Source organism: Cynocephalus volans, chromosome 18, assembly GCF_027409185.1.
Source record: "Cynocephalus volans isolate mCynVol1 chromosome 18, mCynVol1.pri, whole genome shotgun sequence".
NCBI classification, from domain to species: Eukaryota; Metazoa; Chordata; class Mammalia; order Dermoptera; family Cynocephalidae; genus Cynocephalus; species Cynocephalus volans.
This window is the reverse complement of record NC_084477.1, coordinates 5,197,577-5,219,661: the sequence shown is the minus strand read 5'-3', so window position 1 is coordinate 5,219,661 and position 22,085 is coordinate 5,197,577. Positions and strand designations below refer to the sequence as shown.

The 22,085-nt window shown below is 33.8% G+C and overlaps 1 protein-coding gene across 11 annotated transcripts in view; it reads left to right on the top strand.

The window, feature by feature from the left end:
• Positions 1-22,085, top strand: part of CEP170 (centrosomal protein 170) — a 131,801-nt gene that overhangs the window by 77,872 nt on the left and 31,844 nt on the right. For 9 of the 11 annotated variants that reach the window (XM_063082759.1, XM_063082764.1, XM_063082763.1 and 6 more), the window contains 3 exons: positions 8,213-8,362; positions 10,977-11,103; positions 14,262-16,097. In XM_063082759.1, the coding sequence (XP_062938829.1) occupies positions 8,213-8,362; positions 10,977-11,103; positions 14,262-16,097 (2,113 nt within the window). The remainder of the gene's footprint in view (positions 1-8,212; positions 8,363-10,976; positions 11,104-14,261; positions 16,098-22,085) is intronic. The other 2 variants (XM_063082765.1, XM_063082760.1) reach the window with 1 other exon arrangement.

The following is a 22,085-nucleotide window of genomic DNA, read 5'->3' as shown; positions in this document are numbered from 1 at the left end:
GTTTTTCGGTGCTGGTAGTAGTTAAAAGGTACTGAGATATCCTCTTCCCCAACCCCCAAATTATGGGATTACAGTATTTTGGTTTGTGTTTTTGTGCTGTGTGTGTCAGTAGATAACCTTATTTTATGCATATCCTGAAATTTACCTTTTATAATGTTAACACAAATGCCTGATATTTATAAAGACCTCTTAAACTTTATATCTAAGCTTACATGGAAATGTACTATGATAAAAAAAAAAAGTGCTATTGACTGCCTGGATTAAAGGCAGGTATCTTCCATGGTAATAATAATCTCCCCAACGCCTCCTCCCCTTTGACTTCTCTGTGATAGCTACTTTCCCAGAGAGCCCATCACACTACCAATTTCTTCTCCTTAGTTCTCCATCCAAGCATATACTGCTGAGGGAAGAGGAAGGTCTTGTCAGGGCTATTTCCTACCCTTCTAAGCTAAAAGAGAAAAGCTTGTAGTGAGAACAGAAAGCTAAAACATTAAATGAACAAGGGAAAAAGTGGTCATTGTAGAGGGCTTGAGGCTCTATCGTTTTGAAAGAAGTATTTTTCCTCCTCCTAAATTACATGCTGCAGACCAAATACCTTTCCTGTCTTGAGTTTTGATTCCTGTCCATGTGTCAACATATCTCCCCCTAAATGCCTCTTGTTAGGATATTCTCTTCCCTCATGGAGCCTGGTCAGTGCTGGTTCTACAGGCAAGTAGGGAAGAATCCGGAATGAGGAGAACTATAACAAGACTGGAAACAGGATAAAAAACAGAATTTTGATCTGTATATTTGTGCTGTGCATGAAAAAGCAGTGAGTCAAACAGCCCAAGAAAGTCGGTGCTAAGAACCTGGACCCTAGAGTAATATTCCAAACCCTAAAGGTCACAGCAAGACTTTACACTAGATCCAAGTTTCCAAGTTAGAGGCAGGGAAACCATGATAAACCAGAGTCAAAATCTCCATGGACAGTACCAAGCAGGACACAGAGGAAGGCAGCATGTCGACTCAGATATGAAATCAGATGCATGTGGGAACTAAAGGGGTAGGAGATCAAATAACATCCTTGAGCAATAAGAGAGGACCTTGATAACGGAGCCAGCATTTTGATTTTTACTTAACATTTTTCCTTCACTGAGCAATTTTTTAAAAAAATTTCTACCAGGAGTACTCAACCCTTCTTAACCACTTCCATTTCCTTCTTAAGTGTAAGAAACCCTCTCCTGCTGTGTTAATTTCGGAACCTTCACAAGGCAACCCTCATCTTTTTTTACAGTTGGAAGCCTAACATTTAAGCTTTCATTTTCCTTTCTATATTATTGTATGAAATTCCATTTATTTTCCTACTCAAGGGCTTTCAGTCTGGTAACTTCTTCCTTGTGTTTATGGCATGCTTAGCTCCTCATAATTCACTTTACTTATTCCTTTAATTTTTTATTGTAATAAAATACACATAACATAAAATTTATCATAGCCATGTTTAAGTGTATTATTCAGTGTTATTAAATACATTCATAATGTTGTTCAACCATCACCATCATTCCTCTTCATAACTCTTTTCATCTTGTAAAATGAAAACTCTATACTCATCTCATAACTCACTTGAAAGAGGCTTTCTCTAACCACCCTATCTACCCCAGCATTCACTTCTTGTATCTCCATCAGATTACCATGTTTTACTTTCTTTATAGAACTCACCTCTACCTAGTTTATTTTGTTTTCCTCTCTAGAATGGCCTTATTTGTCTTGTTCATTTCTGCATTACTTGTGCCTATAACAGTGCCTAGCATTAGTAGATACTCAATAAAATCTTTTAAATGTATAAGTGAGAAAGAAAAATTTGTGACATGCTGTCTAGCTACACAACCACACCAGTTGTTGGGCTCTTTTACCTGCCGGTAATCCTGCACTGACTGGGCCAATTGTCAAGCTAAGGCTGGGTCTGGTGCCCACAGACCCCTCAAGCCCGTTCACAGACTGGGTCACAAACCCTTCATATGCCATGCTGGGTTGCCAGACTCCACACACGCCAGGCTTGGTCACCAGACCCCTTCACACAGGTCTATGAGCTAGGTAACTGGCCAAAAGGTCCTTGGAGCCATAGGTTGGAAAGCATGGCTACATGAGGTGGATGCCTGCCTACTTCACTAAATCAATCTCTCTCTCTCTCTCTCTCTCTCTCTCTTTCTCTTTCTCTCTCTCTCTCTCTCCCTCCCTCACTCCCTCCCTCTCTCTGTCTCAAGTACACAAGAATAGTAACAAAACTGAAAAGATACATTGGCGTGCATACACACTAACTCCACACGTACACCCACCCACCCACATACACACAATTTGCTCACAAGTTATGCTGAGCCACAGCCAACCGGACCTGAGGCGAGGGCCCTGACCAAACTATTCTATTTTCCCAACACATGCTTTTTCATTTATGTCAATATTTAGATGTTATTAGCTACATATTAGCTAATTTATTTCAGTGAATTTATCGATGACTAAATCCAATCAGCCCCACCCAAAGTTTTCCTATATTTTTATGTGCTGAAACTAGTTTATATCTTGATCCCAAAATAACTTGTTAAAATGTGTAATATAAAACGTTGTATGTGCTATAAGCTTAGCTTTGTAATAGTAAGTATGGTTGACCTAAAAAGAAACTGAGGCCAAATACATACAGTGAGGATTTATTGAGCCAATATAATGATTGCAACCAGGGAGATGCATAGATCAGATTGTCCTGAGAATTGCGTTCCAAAGAGGGCTAGCAGAGCTTTAGCATTTTATAATCACAAGAAGGGGGAGAAATCAAAGGAGAGACTGAGAAGGACAGCCGTCCTAATAACTTCTTCAGTTTTTCCATTGGTTGTGCATGGCATGTAGATTACTAGGTTACATTCATGCAGGGATCTAGGGTAAGGGTTACAAGAAGCATCTTAGGTTATTTTGTGTCATTCTGGTGCCATTATGTCTGCTTCTAAGTAAAATGGTCTTACGATAACATATTCCAGGTGAGGTGGACGTGACTGCTGGCTTATCCCAAATCTCCCTAGGCACTATAATTTAGCTGACATGGTCAGAGTAGTTTTTTTTAATCAGTATGAAAGCTGCAAAAGAATATATAGATTGTGTCAGATGAAAGAGAAGTGTCTGTTTCAGGAGAGTTGCCTTGATTAGGAGAAGACAGAGTTACCTTTTAGTTTCTAGTAATACCTAGCGAACAACTTCCAGCTTAAAAATCTATTTGGCAAGGAAAGGGAAGATGGGCATAGATGAACAGCCAGATTTTAGGGATGAAAGGAGAGAATGCATGACAAGGAACTGAGCCATACAGAGGAGGGAAAGTGGACATTTTAACTGTAAAAGCAGTAGATGGGATCTGAGTGTAATTCAGAGGTGTGAAAGGAGAAAGATGTGGAAAGAGATGGAAAAGGAAGAGATTATGGATGTAAAATTTGTAAGCAATGGGGAAATTGAAGGACAGAAGATAAGAAAGAAGACAAAGATTTGAGATCACGTTTTTACCTTGACAGATGCAAAGAAAAAGATAGGGTTGGGTGGTGCCATTTAGAAAAAATTAAATTAAAACTTATACAACATAAAATTGACCATTTTAGCCATTTTAAATGTACAATTCAGTGGCTTTTACTACATTCACAGTTGTGTACAATCATCGCACTATCTAATTCCAGGGCATTTTCATCACCCCAAAAAGAAATCTCATACCAATTAAGCAGTCATTTCCCATTCCTCCCTTTCCCAGTCCCTTGGCAACCCTTACCCCAGTCGACTTTATGTCCTTATTCTGGACGTTTCATTTAAGTGGAATCATACTATGTGTGGCCTTTGTGACTGACAACTTCCACTTAGAATAATATTTTTAAAGTTAATCCATGTTGTAGCATATATCAGACTTCATTCCTTTTTATAGCTGAAAAAATATCATTATATGAATAAACCACATTTTATTTATCCATTCATCATCCATTGAGGGGCATTTGGGTTGTTTCCACCATTGGTTATTGTAGATAATGCTGCTATGAACATGCATGTATATATTTTTTATGTGTTCACTACTCTCTGAGCTCTTTTTTTAGGATAATTTTGTCTGAATTTTAGATTTAAAATTTGATTACAAGTATGTTATTAAAATTAAAGTGTTAAACACTCAATCATTTATTTCATTGACTTAAGAAATTTTTCTTTTTAAAAGTGGAATTCAATTTTCATGGAAAATTACAAATTAAAAAGAAATCCTTCTCTTAAATCATCTTGATTTAGTTCCTTGACACTACTGGCTAGAATTCTACATAGTTCTTCAAGTAATTATGTGTCAGATGATTTTCATAGGTCATGAGAACCTCTACTATTGAACTGAACTGGTAGAGAACTTGTTCTCCGTACCCAGGAGGTCCTTGCTCACAGAGAAGAGAGATGTTCTGGTCATCTGAGGTTGAAACAAGTACATTTTAGGTGCCTTGATATGACTGATACAGTAATGCAGTAGTCTTCTTCAGTTGTTGTTTTAAAATAAACCTACAAAATTTTGGTATTTAATCTACCACTGTGTTTCTTATTTCCACAGAAAGATGAATTCTCAGTTCTGACTGATTTGGATATTTTTTAAGCTTATAATTTAAGAATTATTGCTGTCAAATTATCATTTTGCTGTACATTTGCATTACTGTGTTTATATGCCTAAGTCACCCCCCACCCCCACCTCTATTCTCTACTTTCTGTCACAATAAGCAAGCCTCCTATATCTGATGTTACCGAATGTGATTTTGACCTCTCTTTTTAAGTATTCAGTAGGTGGGATATTAATCTCCGTGAGAGTTGACCCTGTATTCTTTGGTTTGACATACCACTGTTACCCCTCCTCTCTGTTCTAGTTTCAGAATTGGAAACTGTGGAATTTTTCTTTACTGTCTGAGCTTTTAAGTAATGATGATGATGATAACAAGAATATGCTAGTGAAAAAAAATCAAGGTCAAACTTTTTATAGGCTTGGTTTGTATTGTACATTCCAGTTCATTATCGCCTGGAGACTGTTTTGTTTCTTTAAGTTTAAACTAAAATCTAATAATATAGTCTAGTTTTAACAGAAATTTGGTTTTAATTACAGAGTACCTCTGCATAGTTCTTACATGTAATATTCCCTTTTCTTTTATAAGCCATACCTCAGTAACAGGTTGTTAAAATTATTTAGAGAAGCCACTGAAATATACTCGTAGATGTGAAATCCAAAAATGGGGTGCCAACTATCACATGCAGATATTCAAAGGAAAAGACTGAGAACATGTTTCATCCTTCTTGAGTGGGATGAGGAAGTATGTGCTATCTTCTTACCCCAAGCCTAGAGGCCATGGAGGGGTCACAGGTCACTACGCAAATAGAGGTTTTTCTACCTGGATCAAGGGAACTATAGGAGAGAGCACATGAAAGCACTCCCTACCCCCAAGATAAATGTGTTGTCTTTAAGCATTTGTCGGGTCCAGAGAGCTCTGATAGCCATTTCACAAAGAAGTTTTTTATTCCTCTGCTACTCTTTCCTTTTGTTTCGATCCTGGAAGAATTAGCGAGTGGCTGGCAAACTTGGGGTGTGAAGTTCTTTTAGAGAGGAAGCCTAAAAATTACACAGATATCTGATCTCATTCCCTTCCCCACTAAAAACTTCTTGTCTAAACAAATCCCTAGCTGAATGTGAACCGTAGATTTGTGCTATATCAAGTTTGGGATTTTGACTGAGACCAGCTCAGAATGGGGAAGGGAAGAGATGCATGAGCCTAGGGCTAACATACTGCATTCGAAATATTTTTTGAGCCACCTGTGAGGGGGGAACAGGTAAGCAGCTATCTGTAGTTGGTAACTGAAGTGAAGCCTTGCACGTGAATGAAATCACCCAGGGACTCAAAATAGAATGAAAAATGAGAAAACCTAGCAAACTTGCTCTTGGCTTTGAGGAGCTCTCAAATTCTCTCCAGTTATTAGATCATATGTCAGATTATATGTAATTTTTTAAATGTGAAAAGTATGATAGCTTTAAAGTGTGATAGTGTAAACTGTTTACATCCTTTTTGTTTTCACATGAAAGTTGTCATAAGTGGATGTTTTTGTATCTAGACACAGAAGTGAATAGAGAGGGATTTCAAGCTGGACTAGTCATTACTATCATTAATTTTTCAAAATGTTATAAAAAATATAGCTATGAAATATGAAGGCTTCTGTCCCTATAGTAGTACTGCAGGTCCTGCCACTTGTTTGGAAAAGGAATAATTGTTACGTCTCCTGCTTTAAAGGAATCTGTAGAAAGTCATCTGAGTACTTTCTGTCCAACTTCAGCTCACCGTCTGAGTACTTTCTGTCCAACTTCAGCTCACCGTCAGTTCCCGTCCTCAAAGCATTAGTTCTTAATGTATCTTTTGTAATCATTTCAAAATTTTTTGAGATCTGAAAAAATTTAATATATTTTATTTGAAGCTGGTTGTGCTTAGATGTTTGAGGAAATCAAGTTTTGAGTATGGATTAGAATTATATATCACCAGATCAGAAAATCACTTAAGTTAATTTCTAAATCAACATGCCAAAGAGATGCAAAAATGCAAGTGGTTATTTTTACTTTCTACTTCCAAACTGAGTTAGATTTTTTCTTTTTTTTCTTTTAATGTTATTTATTATGAACATATTAAAAAATAAATAAGAGTAAATTTGGAGTTCAGTGACTTGAGTTAGAAATGATTTTTAATTTTTTAAAAGACTGACACAAATAGCTTGAAAAGCTCTAATTTGCTTTCTTTACAAATGGAGTTAAAGCCAATGGACACAGGTATACTCAGTTTTGTTTTTTTTTTTTACAATTATTATGGTTAAACTTAAATCATTCTAATGTTTAGCAAAATGAAGTGGTTTTTGTTTTTTCCCTTCTGTACACTGTGCTTCCATGCATTATTAAAATTTGTGTTTGATTTAAAATTAATAATATACAGTTTACTCTTAAAGCAAAGTTAATTTGAATATTGAGTAGTTCAACAGAATATTAAATCATAATTCTTGAAAACTATAGTTTTATTTGAATTAAATATTAAGTAATAAGGCCATCTAGTGGTAAAATTTCCAAGTTTTAGTAAATTTGAAAATCGGATATCTACTTTACTAAATGTGAATTTCAGGATTTATCAGATAGGTGTACTATATGACCATTAAGATCTTTCCTAGAAAATAGTTTAGCCCAAGGTATTTTTCCCTTCTTAAAGAAAATGAAAGCTCTATTTGGTTATGTTTGAAAGATCCTTTGTACAAATTGCAAATTTAAGTGCATGGTATTTTTCTTGATTTTAGTTATCAGAGCCACAGCCAATAGCTATAAAGAATAAGCATTGGGAACAAAAGTAGAGACTTAATAGTGAAATAGAATGTTAAGGTGTAATATGCTAAAACTTTTTCCAGTCTATTTGGCAACATCCAGGGCATATAATGTGCCAGGAAATGAGTAAGACTCAGATCCTGCCCATAAAAAAGAGCACATGATTGTTCGTCTCTATATTTAGAACTTTTCAAGAAAGATATTGACCATTGACAACGTGCTTATTGAAAAAGCTGATCTTGTGTGAGTAGGCCCAGGAATCTGCATTTCAAACAAAGGTCTTTAAGTGATAGGCAAACAAAGTTTGAGAATTATGCTATACTCAATACAAAGATCATACAATAAAATCTATTATTTGGCACCTTAGAAAATATCTATAAATTTAACTCATATTTCATATTTGTAAGTGTTAAACATGTAGGGAAGAAACGGATAAAATGAGCCGTATGTTTATAGTTTTTCAACATGCTTCTCAAAAATAATAGAGCAAAGGAGCAAGCTGAGAACAAACCGAAGAAGTACTCTTTTCTACCTCTTTGCATTCTTGTAATATTTAACAGCATTATTAAATCTTTTAATATAATATCCTGAATATTTATTTGTATCAAATAGGACATTTGCTTAATATTAAAAAAGGATAGTTACATTTACATAAGCTGCAGCTGCCCATTTATCTCTTCAGCTATCACTGCATTTGGATGTTATCCTGTCATTAAACAAGTTTTCCTCATTATTGAAATTACTCATTGAAATTAATTTAGAATATTTTTATTTGCCTCTGAAGTTATTAATAATATCCACATATTAATCTGGTGCTCAGATTTTCATTTTCATTTATAAAATAATTGTTCCTCCTAGGTGTTTGGAGTAGATAACAATCAGGATTATAATAGGCCTATTATCAGTGAAAAACATAAAGATCTAATAAAAGATTGGGCTGTCAGTTCTGCTGCAGTAGTAATGGAAGAAAGAAAACCACTGAGTACACCTGGATTTCACAGCTCAGAGGTATACATTTTTTGTGTGTATTTAACTTTTTACATGCATAAAGTGTAAATTTTTATCATTTGTAAATTATATTATTTTCAGTAATTGATATATCCCCTTGTAAAATACTTCTAAAAAACTAAATTTTAACATTTTTTATTTCTAATAAAAGCCTAAAGTACTTTTGCAGTCATTCAGTTTTTTATGTTCTTTTAAATTAATATTCTTTTGTCAGTGAGGAAAAATTACATTGCAGTAAGCAAATAATGAGCCTTATGCTCGTTGTCTTAACTGACACGGAGATAAAACAAGAAACATACACTACTTATACATTCTAGAAAGTATATGTTTGGAATTGGAAGACTTGTATGTATATCATGCCAGGAAACATGTGCAAAGTACTGCATAATAGATGCAACTTATTTTCCTCAATAAGTGCCAGTGCAGTTCAGCCCAAGATATAGTTAAAATAATGTGAAATTAATTAAGGGTAGCTTGGTAGATAGGATGGAGTCAGTGTGGTGTAGTAGAACTACAAAGATCTTAGTGCAAATCCCAGAACTGCCACTTCAAGCTGAGTGCCTTTGACTAGTCACTTATCTTCAGTTTTCTCTTCTGGTATTTTTGTTAAAACCTATTCATAGAGAATTTAATGAAGTATGTAAAGCACCCACCATAGTACCTGCCTGCAGTTTATGCACTTATGCCTTACTGGGAATGATATTAGAATTTCATTACATACTGATATGTCAAAAAGTGTAAAAAATGTGGGTAAGCCAGAGAATTAATTATTATTTATTCAGATAATAAAAGCTAGTATTCAGTGGAAGCTTTCTTTATGCCATTTTATAAATAAGGAAACTGATGCACATAGAAATTAGGTTGGCCAGGGTCTTACAACTACTAGCATATGGAGCCAGAATTTGAAACCTAAACAGCCTTTATTTCTCAATTCATTCTTTTACTCTTTGTACCAAACTGCCTCTCAGGAAATGAGCCCATTTATAATATGCAAATGGTAAATAAATCTGAAGTATAAATAAAAGAAAATTCTGTGGTATAAATAAAATATAAATAAAATGTCACATTTGTATAAAATGGAAAGTATTTTTATAGACAGGTAGATAGACCTGTATGTTTGTTTATTAATGCTAAAATTGTCCCTTTATGCTCTGCTATTTCCTGAAAACTGTCAAGGCAATTACTGTATTTTAGTGTTCTTTCTTTTTTCTCCCATGATTTGAGAATTTTTATTCTGGTTTCTGTTTTGCAACATGTTTAATTTACTTACTGAAAGCAGATAATAGTTATGAGGCACTATCTTGGTATTTTGATTAATCCAAGAAGGGTTTTGGTGAATGTGAATTTAAACTCCTTCTTCTCTTCTCTATCCCCTCAACTCATGCCAAATAAAATTTATATAGCCCCGGTATGTTCCTGCCTTTGTTGGAGTTAGGTAACAGGGCATTAGAACACGCTTCACAGAGTAGTATTACATAAATGTATGTTAGTGAAAGCCACCCTGTTGTGGGTGTTCTTAGCATGGCGTGAATGGCTCTGGCTCTGCCTTCAGTACTCAGAGATGTGGGTAGATATCACAAAACCTTGGAAGGGAATTCAAGGATTCAGCAGGCTTTGGTATCCTTAGGCTTCACTGTTGTGCATATCATTCTCTGTACTTACTATTTTAACTTACTATTCTTGAAAACATGTAGAGTATAATCTGCATGAACTCTTCATCAGTATCTAGCCTGACATCAATACAGTAAATCTGGCAACTTTAATAAAATATTTGTTTTGAATAGTTCAAAATAAAATTTCTTTCATACCTATCCATTCCCTAATTGCCATTCCAGTTTCAATAAAAAGCCCTGCCTTTGATTTTTAGTGACATAAGTTTTTTCTGTACCCCCTAGATCTTCCGTATTCAATGCCTAGATTGTCTTGGTTTTAAGAATTACCAGTATATGTCTGTAAGCCTGTGGGAGCATGTCATGAGTTAAATTCCATTTTACACTTGACTATAAGGGTTCAAAAAGTACCTGCCTTAAGAACAGATCTAGACATAGGCAGGTCTGGGTTCAGGAAAATCTTTAAAGACTGAGTGATTTCTGGCTCCTTCTGGAAATGTTGAAGTATTATAGAGAGAAGTCTAAAGCTTTGCGTTTTTGAAATCCCTGAAGACATGCCCTAGCAGATTTAATACTTCCTGAGACCTTGGAACCAATCCGACTTCCTACAGGCATTTAGAGGGCTAGAGAAAAATTTGGGAATAGACCTTTAGGTTCCCTATTCCTTAGAATGGAGTAGAATTAACTGCTGGTCTAGCCACAAAGCTAAATACACCTGAACTTACCTAGCAGCCCAGTAAATTTTAAGGTCCAAGAGTTTATTTTAGTACTATTTATAGTATTTAAGAAACAGAAAAGTATGCTACATTCACAGTAGTAATAAAATGTTGTAGTTAAAAGGGATATCTGGAGAATCTTCGTTTTATATATGAGGAAGTTTATGGCACGATGAGGTTTAATTATGGCTTTGTATGACAGGTTAACGTGACTAAATGAAATTCTCTTTCGTGAGAATCAGATTTGACCAGACTACATTATTTCACTCTCTTGTTTTTCTCCCTTAGGAAGGCACATCTTCATCTGGAACCAAACGTTGGGTTTCACAATGGGCTAGTTTGGCTGCTAATCATACAAAGCATGATCATGAAGAAAGGAAAGTGGAATTGTCGGTACCTGTTCCTTTAGAGAATGGTATTTTTTTTCTTTCTTTTTCTTCCTTTTTTTTCATTTTCTCTTTTTTTTGTGACTCATATATCAGTATTGAAAAAGCAAGCTAAAGATTTCGATATAGTAAGAGGTAAATTAAACCTAAATAAGCATATTAACATATTCTCATGCCTGTACTACATGTATGTTTTTTTGTCCTACATATATATTTTTTTACAATTAAAAAGCTGATTTTTATTAGACATTTTGTATTTTGAGTGATTTTAAGCAGGGGAAAAATTTCAAGTAATAAAACTCTTTCTTTGAAAAATGTGTGTACTGCATAAGTTGAAACTTCCTAAGGACAGATGGACACCTGCCAGAATTTAATAATTCGTTCTGAGGTACTTTTCCTTTTAGTAGAAATTTCTGCTGTTCATTTCAAGAAATGTTTTAAAAATTTGTGTTTTTACTTTTAAAATTCTTCCTACTCTTTTTGATATACTGGTATCTTAGGATAATATGATTTTATTTTCATTAGAGTATAATTCTAACAGAAGATAAGGAGCTAATTTGTAGATGAAGCACATATATGTGTATGTATTTATATATATTACATATATAAATAAAAATTTAAAAATAAGACTAAGACAGGTCCAAACTATTCCATTTATAAACAGAGCAAATATTTATTGTGTGCCTACTTTATGCCATACATTCAGTGAAAAAGAAGTTACTTAATATATCTTGCAAATCTACATAGTTTGGTTTTTATTACCTTTTAATTATATTTCTGCAAACTAAACTATAAAATTTCTTTTTTAAAAAACCAAACAAAACTGAATGCCTGTGATGATTTTTATTGTTAGATTCAGTTAATTTTATTCTTAATTAAAAATAAAAAGAGGATGGGGAGATGATGGTCCTAGAGTACGAAATCTGTTACAAGGAATGTGTTCTTTTCTGAGAGCTATTGCACAGCGTGGTAAATATAGTTAATAATAGAGTATTGCACATTTCAAAATTGCAAAGAGTAAATTTTAAATGTTCTCACCACAAAAAATGTTAAGTATTTGAGGTGATGGATATATTAACTAGCTTGACTTAATTATTCCACGTTGTAATCATAAATCATATATCACTTTGTACCCCATAAATATATACAATTATAAATTGTCAATTTAAAATTTTAAAAAATAATAAAAACTTATCCAAGCTGAAAAACATAAAAATTCATTTATGGTGAAAAAAAAAAACCACAAGAAAATAAGACCCTCAAGGAGAATCACATGTGTCTTTTTATCTGTATTTTTAATTTTGTTCTTGTTGAAAATTGAAATGGAAATTTGTCTCTGCTTTGTGGTACCCCAAAAATGTTTTTAGAATTTTGTAGATATTAGTCAGCAAGTATTTGAACTAGCTGCTTAGCAGTTGTACTAGAAAAGCTGTGTCATTTATTTATTATAGAAAGTAGAAGTAAATTGATAGTATTACCAGAAATCTTTGGAGGGAACAGAGTCATTTGTAGATTGGTTCACATAAGCTGGTCAGTGTTTAGGAAACAGAGAAACCAGGCAGAAGGGCTGATAACTTTACCAAAGAACTCATTGTAAGATTACTAAATGTTAGCTATGAAAAGCAAAATTCTACCCTTGTTATAAAAATATTAGGCCATTTAGCTTTAATGATGTCATTTCTTGTTTCATCATATTATAAATGAATTTATTTAGATAAGTAGATAAATCCATCTACATCCTAAAATGTTCTTTTTAAACATACATTGAGTGTGTATTAGGAACAGGACAGTATGAAAAATACTAGAAAAATATAAAAAGACATAATAGCCACTGTATTTTAGGTGCTTTAGTTAGCACTGAGGAGATAAAACATACACACATGCAAGAATAAGCAAAATAAGATATGACATGATTAATTGCTAAATTAAATCAATCAGTTTGGTAAATATTTTCCTGCATTGTAACCATTTTATTGCTATGAAATTTAAATGCTAAACTTTTAGGATTATAAATGGGGGGAAAAAAACCATTGAAGATATATCTAGTATCTTTTCCCCATTTATCCCCAAGAGATCAGAATGCTTTATATGTTAATTTATGTTACCCTGAAGAGATGTATCCCTTTTCACAGAAATGTATCCCATTTTTAACAGGAGAATTCTCCTTAAGTATTCTCAAGTTTTCCCACGTGGAAACATCAAAGTATATATTATCTCACTGGCTTCTATTTATTTGAAAAAAGAAAGTGATTGTGTATTTCTGCCTTTGGCTTTAATATACCAGAACAATATAATTTAAAAATTCCTCAGTTTTTAAGATTATGACATGTCCTGTTACCTTTTTTCAGACTTAACAATTTTTTAAATTTTTAAAATGAACTTTGGATTCCCCTTTTAAACTTATGCATTTTCCATTTTACCTACTAAATCCAAACACTGTTATTCTTTCAAGTAGATAATAATACTTATCAACAATTAAGTTTGTTATTTTTCTCTACTATGTAATTGAAATTATAGCAAATAATGTTTATTAGGCATTCTCTGTGCAGATCTGTCATATACTAGTTAGACTCTGTTTTCTTGAGCAAATCTCAAGGATGGAAAGTCACAAAAGCAAGAATAAACACAGTGAACTTCCCTGCTGTAAAAATAATTAAAAGAAAAAGAGACCAACACATGTACGTTTAAGATCATATGACCCTCGTACACCATTGTGTCCATAGATAATTAAAAAGAGAAAAGAATGTATTGCATACTTGCATATTGCTAAGAGAGCAGATATTAAATATTGTCACTACAAAAACAAGTAGGTAAAGTAATGGATATGTTAATTAGCTTGATTTAGCCATTCCACAATATATACATATATCAAAACATCATATTGTACACCATAAATATATACAATTTTGGTCCATTAAAAATAAAATTATGAAAAGAAAAAAAAAAATCAGATGACTCTAATTTCCATCTCATACAGGTTGCTTTCCTGACTCTTCAATTAATAATCTGCCTATTCGTGTAGCCTAAAATTGTATTTGCTTTTTAAACTACTTAGTCACAATGCTGGCTCATTTATTTTATACTTAAGTCATTGTTTTAACTTATACTTCAAAATCTAATGTAATATGATGTTCCTTTTGATTTTTTGGCCCAAATTAATTCCTTCTTTGTGGTTTTTATTTTATAGATGCAAACATCGGTGAACCTGGTATTTCAGGGAGAAGTACTAGCTCTGCAACTTCCTTGGGTAGTCAAGGAGAGAGAAGGAGACGAACCCTTCCCCAGCTTCCAAATGAAGAAAAGTCTCTTGAGAGCTCCAGAGCAAAGGTTATAACACAGAGGTCAGAGATAGGAGAAAAACAGGACACAGAACTTCAGGAAAAAGAAACACCTACACAGGTATACCAGAAAGATAAACAAGATGCTGACAGAGCCTTTAATAAAATGAACAGGACAGTAAATGGTGAGACTGTCAAAACTGGTGGAGATAATAAAACCCTGCTTCACTTGGGCAGCCCTTCTCCTGGAAAGGAGAAAAATGAAGCTGATAAGGAAACTTCGCTGGTAAAGCAAACATTAGCTAAAATTCACCAGCAGCAAGAGCAAAAAGAGCAGGCACAGTGGACACCTACTAAATTGTCTTCAAAAACTGTTTCAGGTCAGGGAGATAAATGTAGGGAGGAATCCTTTAAACAAGAATCACAGCCTCAAGAAAAAATCCCAGGACATTCTTCAAACAAAGGAGAAAGGGTGATACAAAACGAAAGCAAGAGAAGAAAAGCTGAGGAAATTCTGAAAAGTCAGACTTCAAGGGGAGTAGACAAGAAGGAACCCTCCAAGTCATTAGTGCGACAGGGGAGCTTCACTATAGAAAAACCTAGCCCAAACATACCCATCGAACTTATTCCCCATATAAATAAACAGACTTCATCTACGTCCCCTTCTTTAGTGTTAACATCTACTAGTAGAATAAGAGAAAGAAGTGACTCTTTGGATACTGATTCTAGTATGGACACAACCCTTATTCTAAAAGACACTGAAGCAGTAATGGCTTTTCTAGAAGCTAAACTGCGTGAAGATAATAAAACTGATGAAGGTCCAGATACTCCCAGTTATAATAGAGACAATTCTATTTCACCAGAGTCCGATGTGGACACAGCTAGTACAATCAGTCTAGTTACTGGAGAGACTGAAAGAAAGTCAACCCAAAAGCGAAAGAGTTTCACTAGCCTCTATAAAGATAGGTGTTCCACAGGGTCTCCTTCCAAAGATGTTACAAAATCATCATCTTCAGGTGCTAGGGAGAAAATTGAGAAGAAAACAAAAAGTCGTTCCACAGATGTAGGTTCAAGAGCAGATGGTCGTAAATTTGTACAGTCCAGTGGAAGAATAAGACAGCCTTCAGTAGATTTAACAGATGATGACCAAACCTCTAGTGTACCTCATTCTGCCATCTCTGATATTATGTCGTCTGATCAGGAAACTTACTCTTGTAAATCTCATGGAAGGACTCCACTTACCTCAACTGATGAGCATGTACATTCCAAACTGGAAGGAAGTAAAGTAACTAAATCTAAGACTTCTCTAATAGCATCTGGTTCTTCCAGTAAATCAACCACTCTTCCAAGACCACGACCTACCAGGACTTCCCTCTTGCGCAGAGCACGACTTGGTGAAGTTTCAGACAGTGAACTTGCTGATGCTGACAAAGCGTCTGTTGCTTCCGAAGTATCCACAACAAGTTCCACATCAAAACCTCCCACAGGAAGGCGTAACATCTCTAGAATTGATTTATTGGCCCAGCCTCGTAGGACAAGGCTTGGCTCATTGTCAGCTCGTAGTGACTCTGAAGCAACAATATCTAGAAGTAGTGCCTCCTCACGTACTGCAGAAGCCGTCATTAGAAGTGGAGCAAGATTAGTACCATCAGATAAATTTTCTCCTAGAATTAGAGCTAACAGTATCTCTCGACTATCAGACTCCAAGGTCAAAGGTATGACCTCAACTCATTGCTCTCCTTCAGGTAAATTGGATCCAGATTTTTAATAACATCAGCATGTTGTATGTTTTAGGACTTCTTTATTTAAAAAAAAATTATATTTCTAGTTGTGTTCCCAAAATATTTAATGGAAAATTTATGATACAGAGGGGTTTTTTTTCTATAGAAATAATTTTATTTAGTATATTAAATGGAAAATTTGTTATACACACTTCTAATTAGAGTCCTGGGGCAAAATAGTGATTTCAAAATTAGAAATTTATTGTACTGATTTAGAGTTTTAATTTTCTGGTTGGTTCTTGATGTATCTGGATTTGCGTGTCAGAAATTAGATTAGGAATTATTATCTAGTTTAAATAATAGAAATTATCATTGTGCTTCTGAAAGCATGTGTTTAACCTTTAAATATTCCCATGTAATTCAAAGCCTTTCTGAACCAAAAGAAAAGCAGTATACCCTTTATTACTCCTTTCAGAGCTAAATGAAATAATCAATATTTTATTCCTTTTTTTCCCACATATTTTGAAACGTCTCATATACTTATACTTTTTAAAGTTAAATCTGTTTATGATTGGAGCAGGTGAAAACTAACCCTTAATTTATTTCAGTGGAAGAAGATGGATTCAAGGGGCAGTCACTAAGCACATGTGGGTTAAACTGGACTGTAGATATTTAATTGGTTGTGAGCATTATCTCACAAAGTGCTGTTATGCCATTTAACTGTAGTCATTAGCAGTAATTGAATGTAATATCTATCTACAAAAGCCACTTACTCCCCACCAGAATTTAGCTGCTTTTGGCAGCTAAAATAATTTGTATTTGTCTGTTTAGGTACTTTACACTCATAGCTGAAGCCATTGAGACTATATATATGACCAAAGAACAATGGGGTGGATATTTGTATGAATCCTGTAAGCATTGTCTCCTTACTTCATAATCAGCCTTCTGAATGGGTGTGGCTGAAAAGGCCAGTGAGGGAGACCAGCTGTTACAAGACTTGAAGATTTATGATTACTGTCAGTCAACAATTATCTGAGTCCTAAGTCTTGAGTTAAGAGTGGAGGAGAAGTTAGTATGAAATTTTATCTTTTTATTTTTGGTTGGTTTACGTCTTGCACAGTATATCCTATAAGACCTAAAACTAATGGTACTTTGTATATGTTATTCTTTTCACTTTTTGTTGCTCCTCTCTGTGCTGCCACTTTATTCCGTTCACCTTTCCATCTCTTGCTGGTCACTGGGTTTGGTAATGAGAGTCATAGTTCATGGTAGGAATGAATGTAGGCTGAAGCTAGATAACTTATAATCGTGGTTTCAAAAAGAAGAGATGGCATTTTCCTTATTACCCTAGTCCTTGTGTAGAGCTTTGGTTGGTTGGTCATGAATGTATTGCCAAGTATTTTAAAACTAACTGCTATCTTTTGGTTTATGTTTACCCAGTGTTGTTTTGTTGTTCCTTATGGCTCTGCCTCTTCAGTTCACACTTCCTTTGTGCTGCATTCTATGGTGCATACCCTGATAAAGTTTCTTCTGCCACACTGCTTGTTTTATCACCTCATCTCCATTTAAGTGTATTAGATATTTACCTATTCTTCTGTCTTAATACAAGCTGTAATATAAGTTGTATGTTACCAAGCAGCATGGAACAGCTCTCCCTTCTGGACTGGTTGACTAACTCTTAACACAAGTGATCTGGTTTTGTTTCTCAGTGTCTAGCATGAGGGCTTATTTGAGATGCAAGCCAGATATGATTACTTCAGCAAGTCTAAGAAATTACTATAAGAGGCTGTATTATATACATATATATCTCTGAAGATATATTTCATTTTCTACTTATTTGAATACAGAAATTGATAAACATTAATTTTTCTATGTCAAAAAGAACCTTGAACTGCTTATTGAAATTCCCTGGGGCAAACTGAGTACATAATTTTGGCCTTCTTTATATGTAGTAGCAATATGTTAAATAATTAGAGTCATGGAATTTTAAGAGCTAGAAGTGTTATTCACTTTAGACAATTGAAGCCAAGAGATGAAGTAACCTGCCCTGGTCACGTGGCTATGGTAGGTGCAGGACGAGAATACAAGGCTTTTAGTTCCCAGCCTGTTGCTTTTCTACCATATTTGTTCTAGCTCTAAGATATAGTCTGAGTGCCTGCTTATACACAAGCTTCCAGAAGACAGCCATGAGGGTACTTCAAAAAGTTCATGGAAAAGTTTATATTATCTTTTAATTCTGTTTTTCCACAAACTTTTTGAATTACCCTCATAGAATCAATTGGATTATTATTAAGACTATACAGAAGGTCTATATTCAATATAAAGGTTTTGGTATTGTTCACTGAAATCTTTTCATTTCTGATGTTTTACCCGGTTCTTCGTGTTCTCTATTCCACCTTTATGGGCCTAAAGCCACATTGTGATCCAAGATTATATATTCAGATTCTCTCAAGATGCCATTTTATAGTATTATGTCTTAAAGGACAGTTGTCAGGATCTTTCAGTCAATAGGAACATACTAAAACGGTTTCATGGAATAGGTAGTGAAAAAACCAAAAAGCATACCTGTTTGATTTTGGTAATTGAGCTGTCTTTGATAGGATATTTCTATTTAAGATAACTTGAATGCAAAAAGAAAATAAAAATCTTAGCTTTGGAAATATGATTTAAAAGAATGTGAAATCATACTGGTCAGTATTACTATGCATAGTGTAAACTTGGTCTTAGAAATATCTGAACATAGCACCTGTGATATTGTCCAAATTAGCATACGTAAAAATAATTCTGTAATGTTTCAAATTCCATATTTTAGACCATGTCTTTAAAAGGTTTTTAAAGAAATGTATATGATAAAAATAGAAGATTGGCAGTCTTTCATTTAGCAACATTAAGGGTAAGCATTCTTTTATGCTTCACTGATATTATTTGCATCTGGGAGTTTAACTAATAATTTTTTTTCCCCTGTAAATTCCTTCAGTGATTCTTCATTATCAAGCTGTAATTGAAATATCCAGATTTATTTTAAGATATATTTAAAATTGAGGACACTGAATTATCAAAATAAAGCAATTGGTTTTCATTATACGTGCACATTTTAGAAAATGAAATTCTTACGTTAATATCCTTAGAATTTTTTTTAGGCTGTTTGCTTTTCCTTTTTTATTTTAATTATCAGGATTTATAGACAGAAGAAATTAAACACTGAGCATGGATAGCTTGAGTTAATTCTTTCTCCAGATCAAAGGCCAAAACAGAGCATTGTTATGGATTTTTTCCCCAAATGCTTATAAATATACATGTAAAACATGTTTGCAGTTTAGTTTCCCACTGAAATATTCTGATATAGTATGAAGATGCAATGTGTGTTTTCTGAGAAATCAGAGCATTCACAGATATTTGATACTGATAACTCTTTTTGTTCCTTCTTAATTCTCCAGACATCATGGATGATAGTATGTTTATATAGTGGATATAGTAGTTTAGTACTTCCACAAGAGGGAGTGTCGCACATTTTATAACTAAAATAAAGTTTGTAATTAATGTAATAAAATAAGTTTCAGGTGAGTTAGATTAATTAAGCCTATCTTGGAACTTTCTTTCATTTTAATGTATATGCCATCTGGCACTTCAGCAACCAATAAGCTTCTTAGAGATTGGCATTTCAAACACCTTCAATATACATTTTCAACTTAATGATATATCATTAAATGCCTTAGTAATACCAATCTACCAAATAAGCCTAATCATAAAAAATTTATTTTTATAAATTGTTACCTAATCAGAATAAAATTCAAGAGAAGTGAAAATTTTCTTCAGCACAGGGAGAAATCAGAAAAACTATCATTCCATGAGAAATTGGGGAAGTCTTTTTAAAAAAACTAGTCTTACTGGGATTGAAAAATAATAGAAACTTTTTTAACACTTAATTGTAAAATACTTGGGATAGCAAGGAATGAGTTTTGAACTCTGGGGGTCAGTAGACCTGTCTTATTTTATAAGGAAAGCAAGACCTGTCTGGGCCTGTTTCTTCTATATAAATTGAAGAATTTAAACTGTCTGATGTCTGAGGTCATTCTGTTACTAAAATTCTATGAAATAGGTAGAAATAAGTAGGTTTGGGAGAAAGTTAAAACATTCTATCTTGAAGTTTCCCCTGCATTAATTAGCAGATTGTAAGGAATTTCCATCAGATAAAATGGATAGCTGCTTTGGTTTGGAGGCAAAGTTTAAGAAAGCAAAAACTTTTGAAGGAAGTTTTTTGAGAAATAACAGAAGTCCTGGCATTAAACTCTCTTTCCCTCTCCCTTTTCCACCAGTCGTCACTATTTTACTCAGTCTCAACTCTCCTCTCTGCTGTTACACAAGCTAAGAGGGGTCCAGACATAATTTGAGCTTTTCCATTGGTAAAGATAACCCTTAATTCCTTGAAGATTTATTAATCATATTTTTATTTTTCTACTCTACCATTCTTATTTTATCCTCTTGTTTTGCCCTCAGTTTTAAGAAAACAACCCTAAAGATGTTATCTTTCAATTTTAAAATATACTTTATTCTTTTGGTTGCTTTTTAAAGATATTATTAGAAGCTTTAGTGTTCTTACCAACTTCTAGATAGATCTATGAAAATAGGTGGAAAGTTTGTGAAAAGGAAGTTTTTCTTTTAGTTTTTTCCTCAAAGTGTAATTGTTTTCTGATCCAGAGACTCAGACTATTAAAAATTAATTCTAAAGTGGCTCTACTTATATATTGTCACTTGACATTTAATATACATTAATAGCACTTGGTACTCACTTTCTCATTCTGCTTTCATGTACTCTGCCACTCATGAAATATGTCAATCATTGATCCCATTCTTTCTAAATTACCTCTAAATTAACTGCTTTAGTTTCATTATACTTATGCAATTTATTAAAACTGTTTGTTATTGTCTTTATTTTCTCTCAAAATAACTTTCAGTTATAGTATGGTGACCATAGTTTCCAAATCAAAAATCAGGAAATTTGGTCTAAAAAATGATTTTTTTCTTATTTTTAAACAGTATTATATGATATCAAAAATAAACACGCATTTAGCATTTAATAAAGTGCTTTTATTGAAAAGTAGAAATTAGTTTGCTCTATTTCTGATTTTGTTTGCCAAATTTCCAATTTTTTTCTAAAACTTCTTTGCTCTTGTTCTTAAACGTTTTAAAAAATTGTTTTCAAGTCTCAGGGTCACTTCAGTTCATAGGAGTTTTCATATGTCTAGAAATGAGTAAATTTCCACCATTATAAAGAGTACTGTCTACGTTAATGATTTTACAGTGTTAAAATTAGAAATTATATTTAAGCATCCCTTAAGATATCTTTAATTACCATTTAATTTAATTTTATTATATAAATATATATATATTTGCAAATGCTTTTACAGAGAGCCAGGAGATTTCTGCATATGTTCATTCTCTCATACCCATGAATCTAGTTCCAAACCCCAGGAGCTTCAAATAGGAGTGTGAATCAGGACAAATGGGTAGGCTCTGATTTATGGCATATTCCTGATTATAGATTTCTCTGTCTCTTAAGCCATCTCTGGTGGCAGTGTATGTCAGTTTTATCTAAAACCAACAGCCTTATTAAGCCCCAGGCAAAAATGTAGCTTTTGGAGGAAAAGACAGGAAGGGTGTACAGTTGTAGTGGAGAAGGATGTGGGAATTATTCTGGACTTCGCCAGTCTGCACAGTTTAGGATTAGTTCAGACAGAATTCTTCCAGTATTAATGGCAATTGGAACTTATAGAAGTGCTAAGGTTTGGTTACTTAAAACACCAAAAACATCTCATGCTTTTTACTAGGTTTGAGAAAAGCAAATGGTCTGTATCCAGGAATTTATTCATTTATTCAAAAATACGTATTAAACATTTGCTAGCCAAGCACTCAGCTAAGTGCTAGGTATACAATAGTGTATTAAACAGACTTGGTTCCTGCCCTTGAGAAGTGTGCCATGAATTAGCCATTATCTGCCTTTTTCTAACTTCT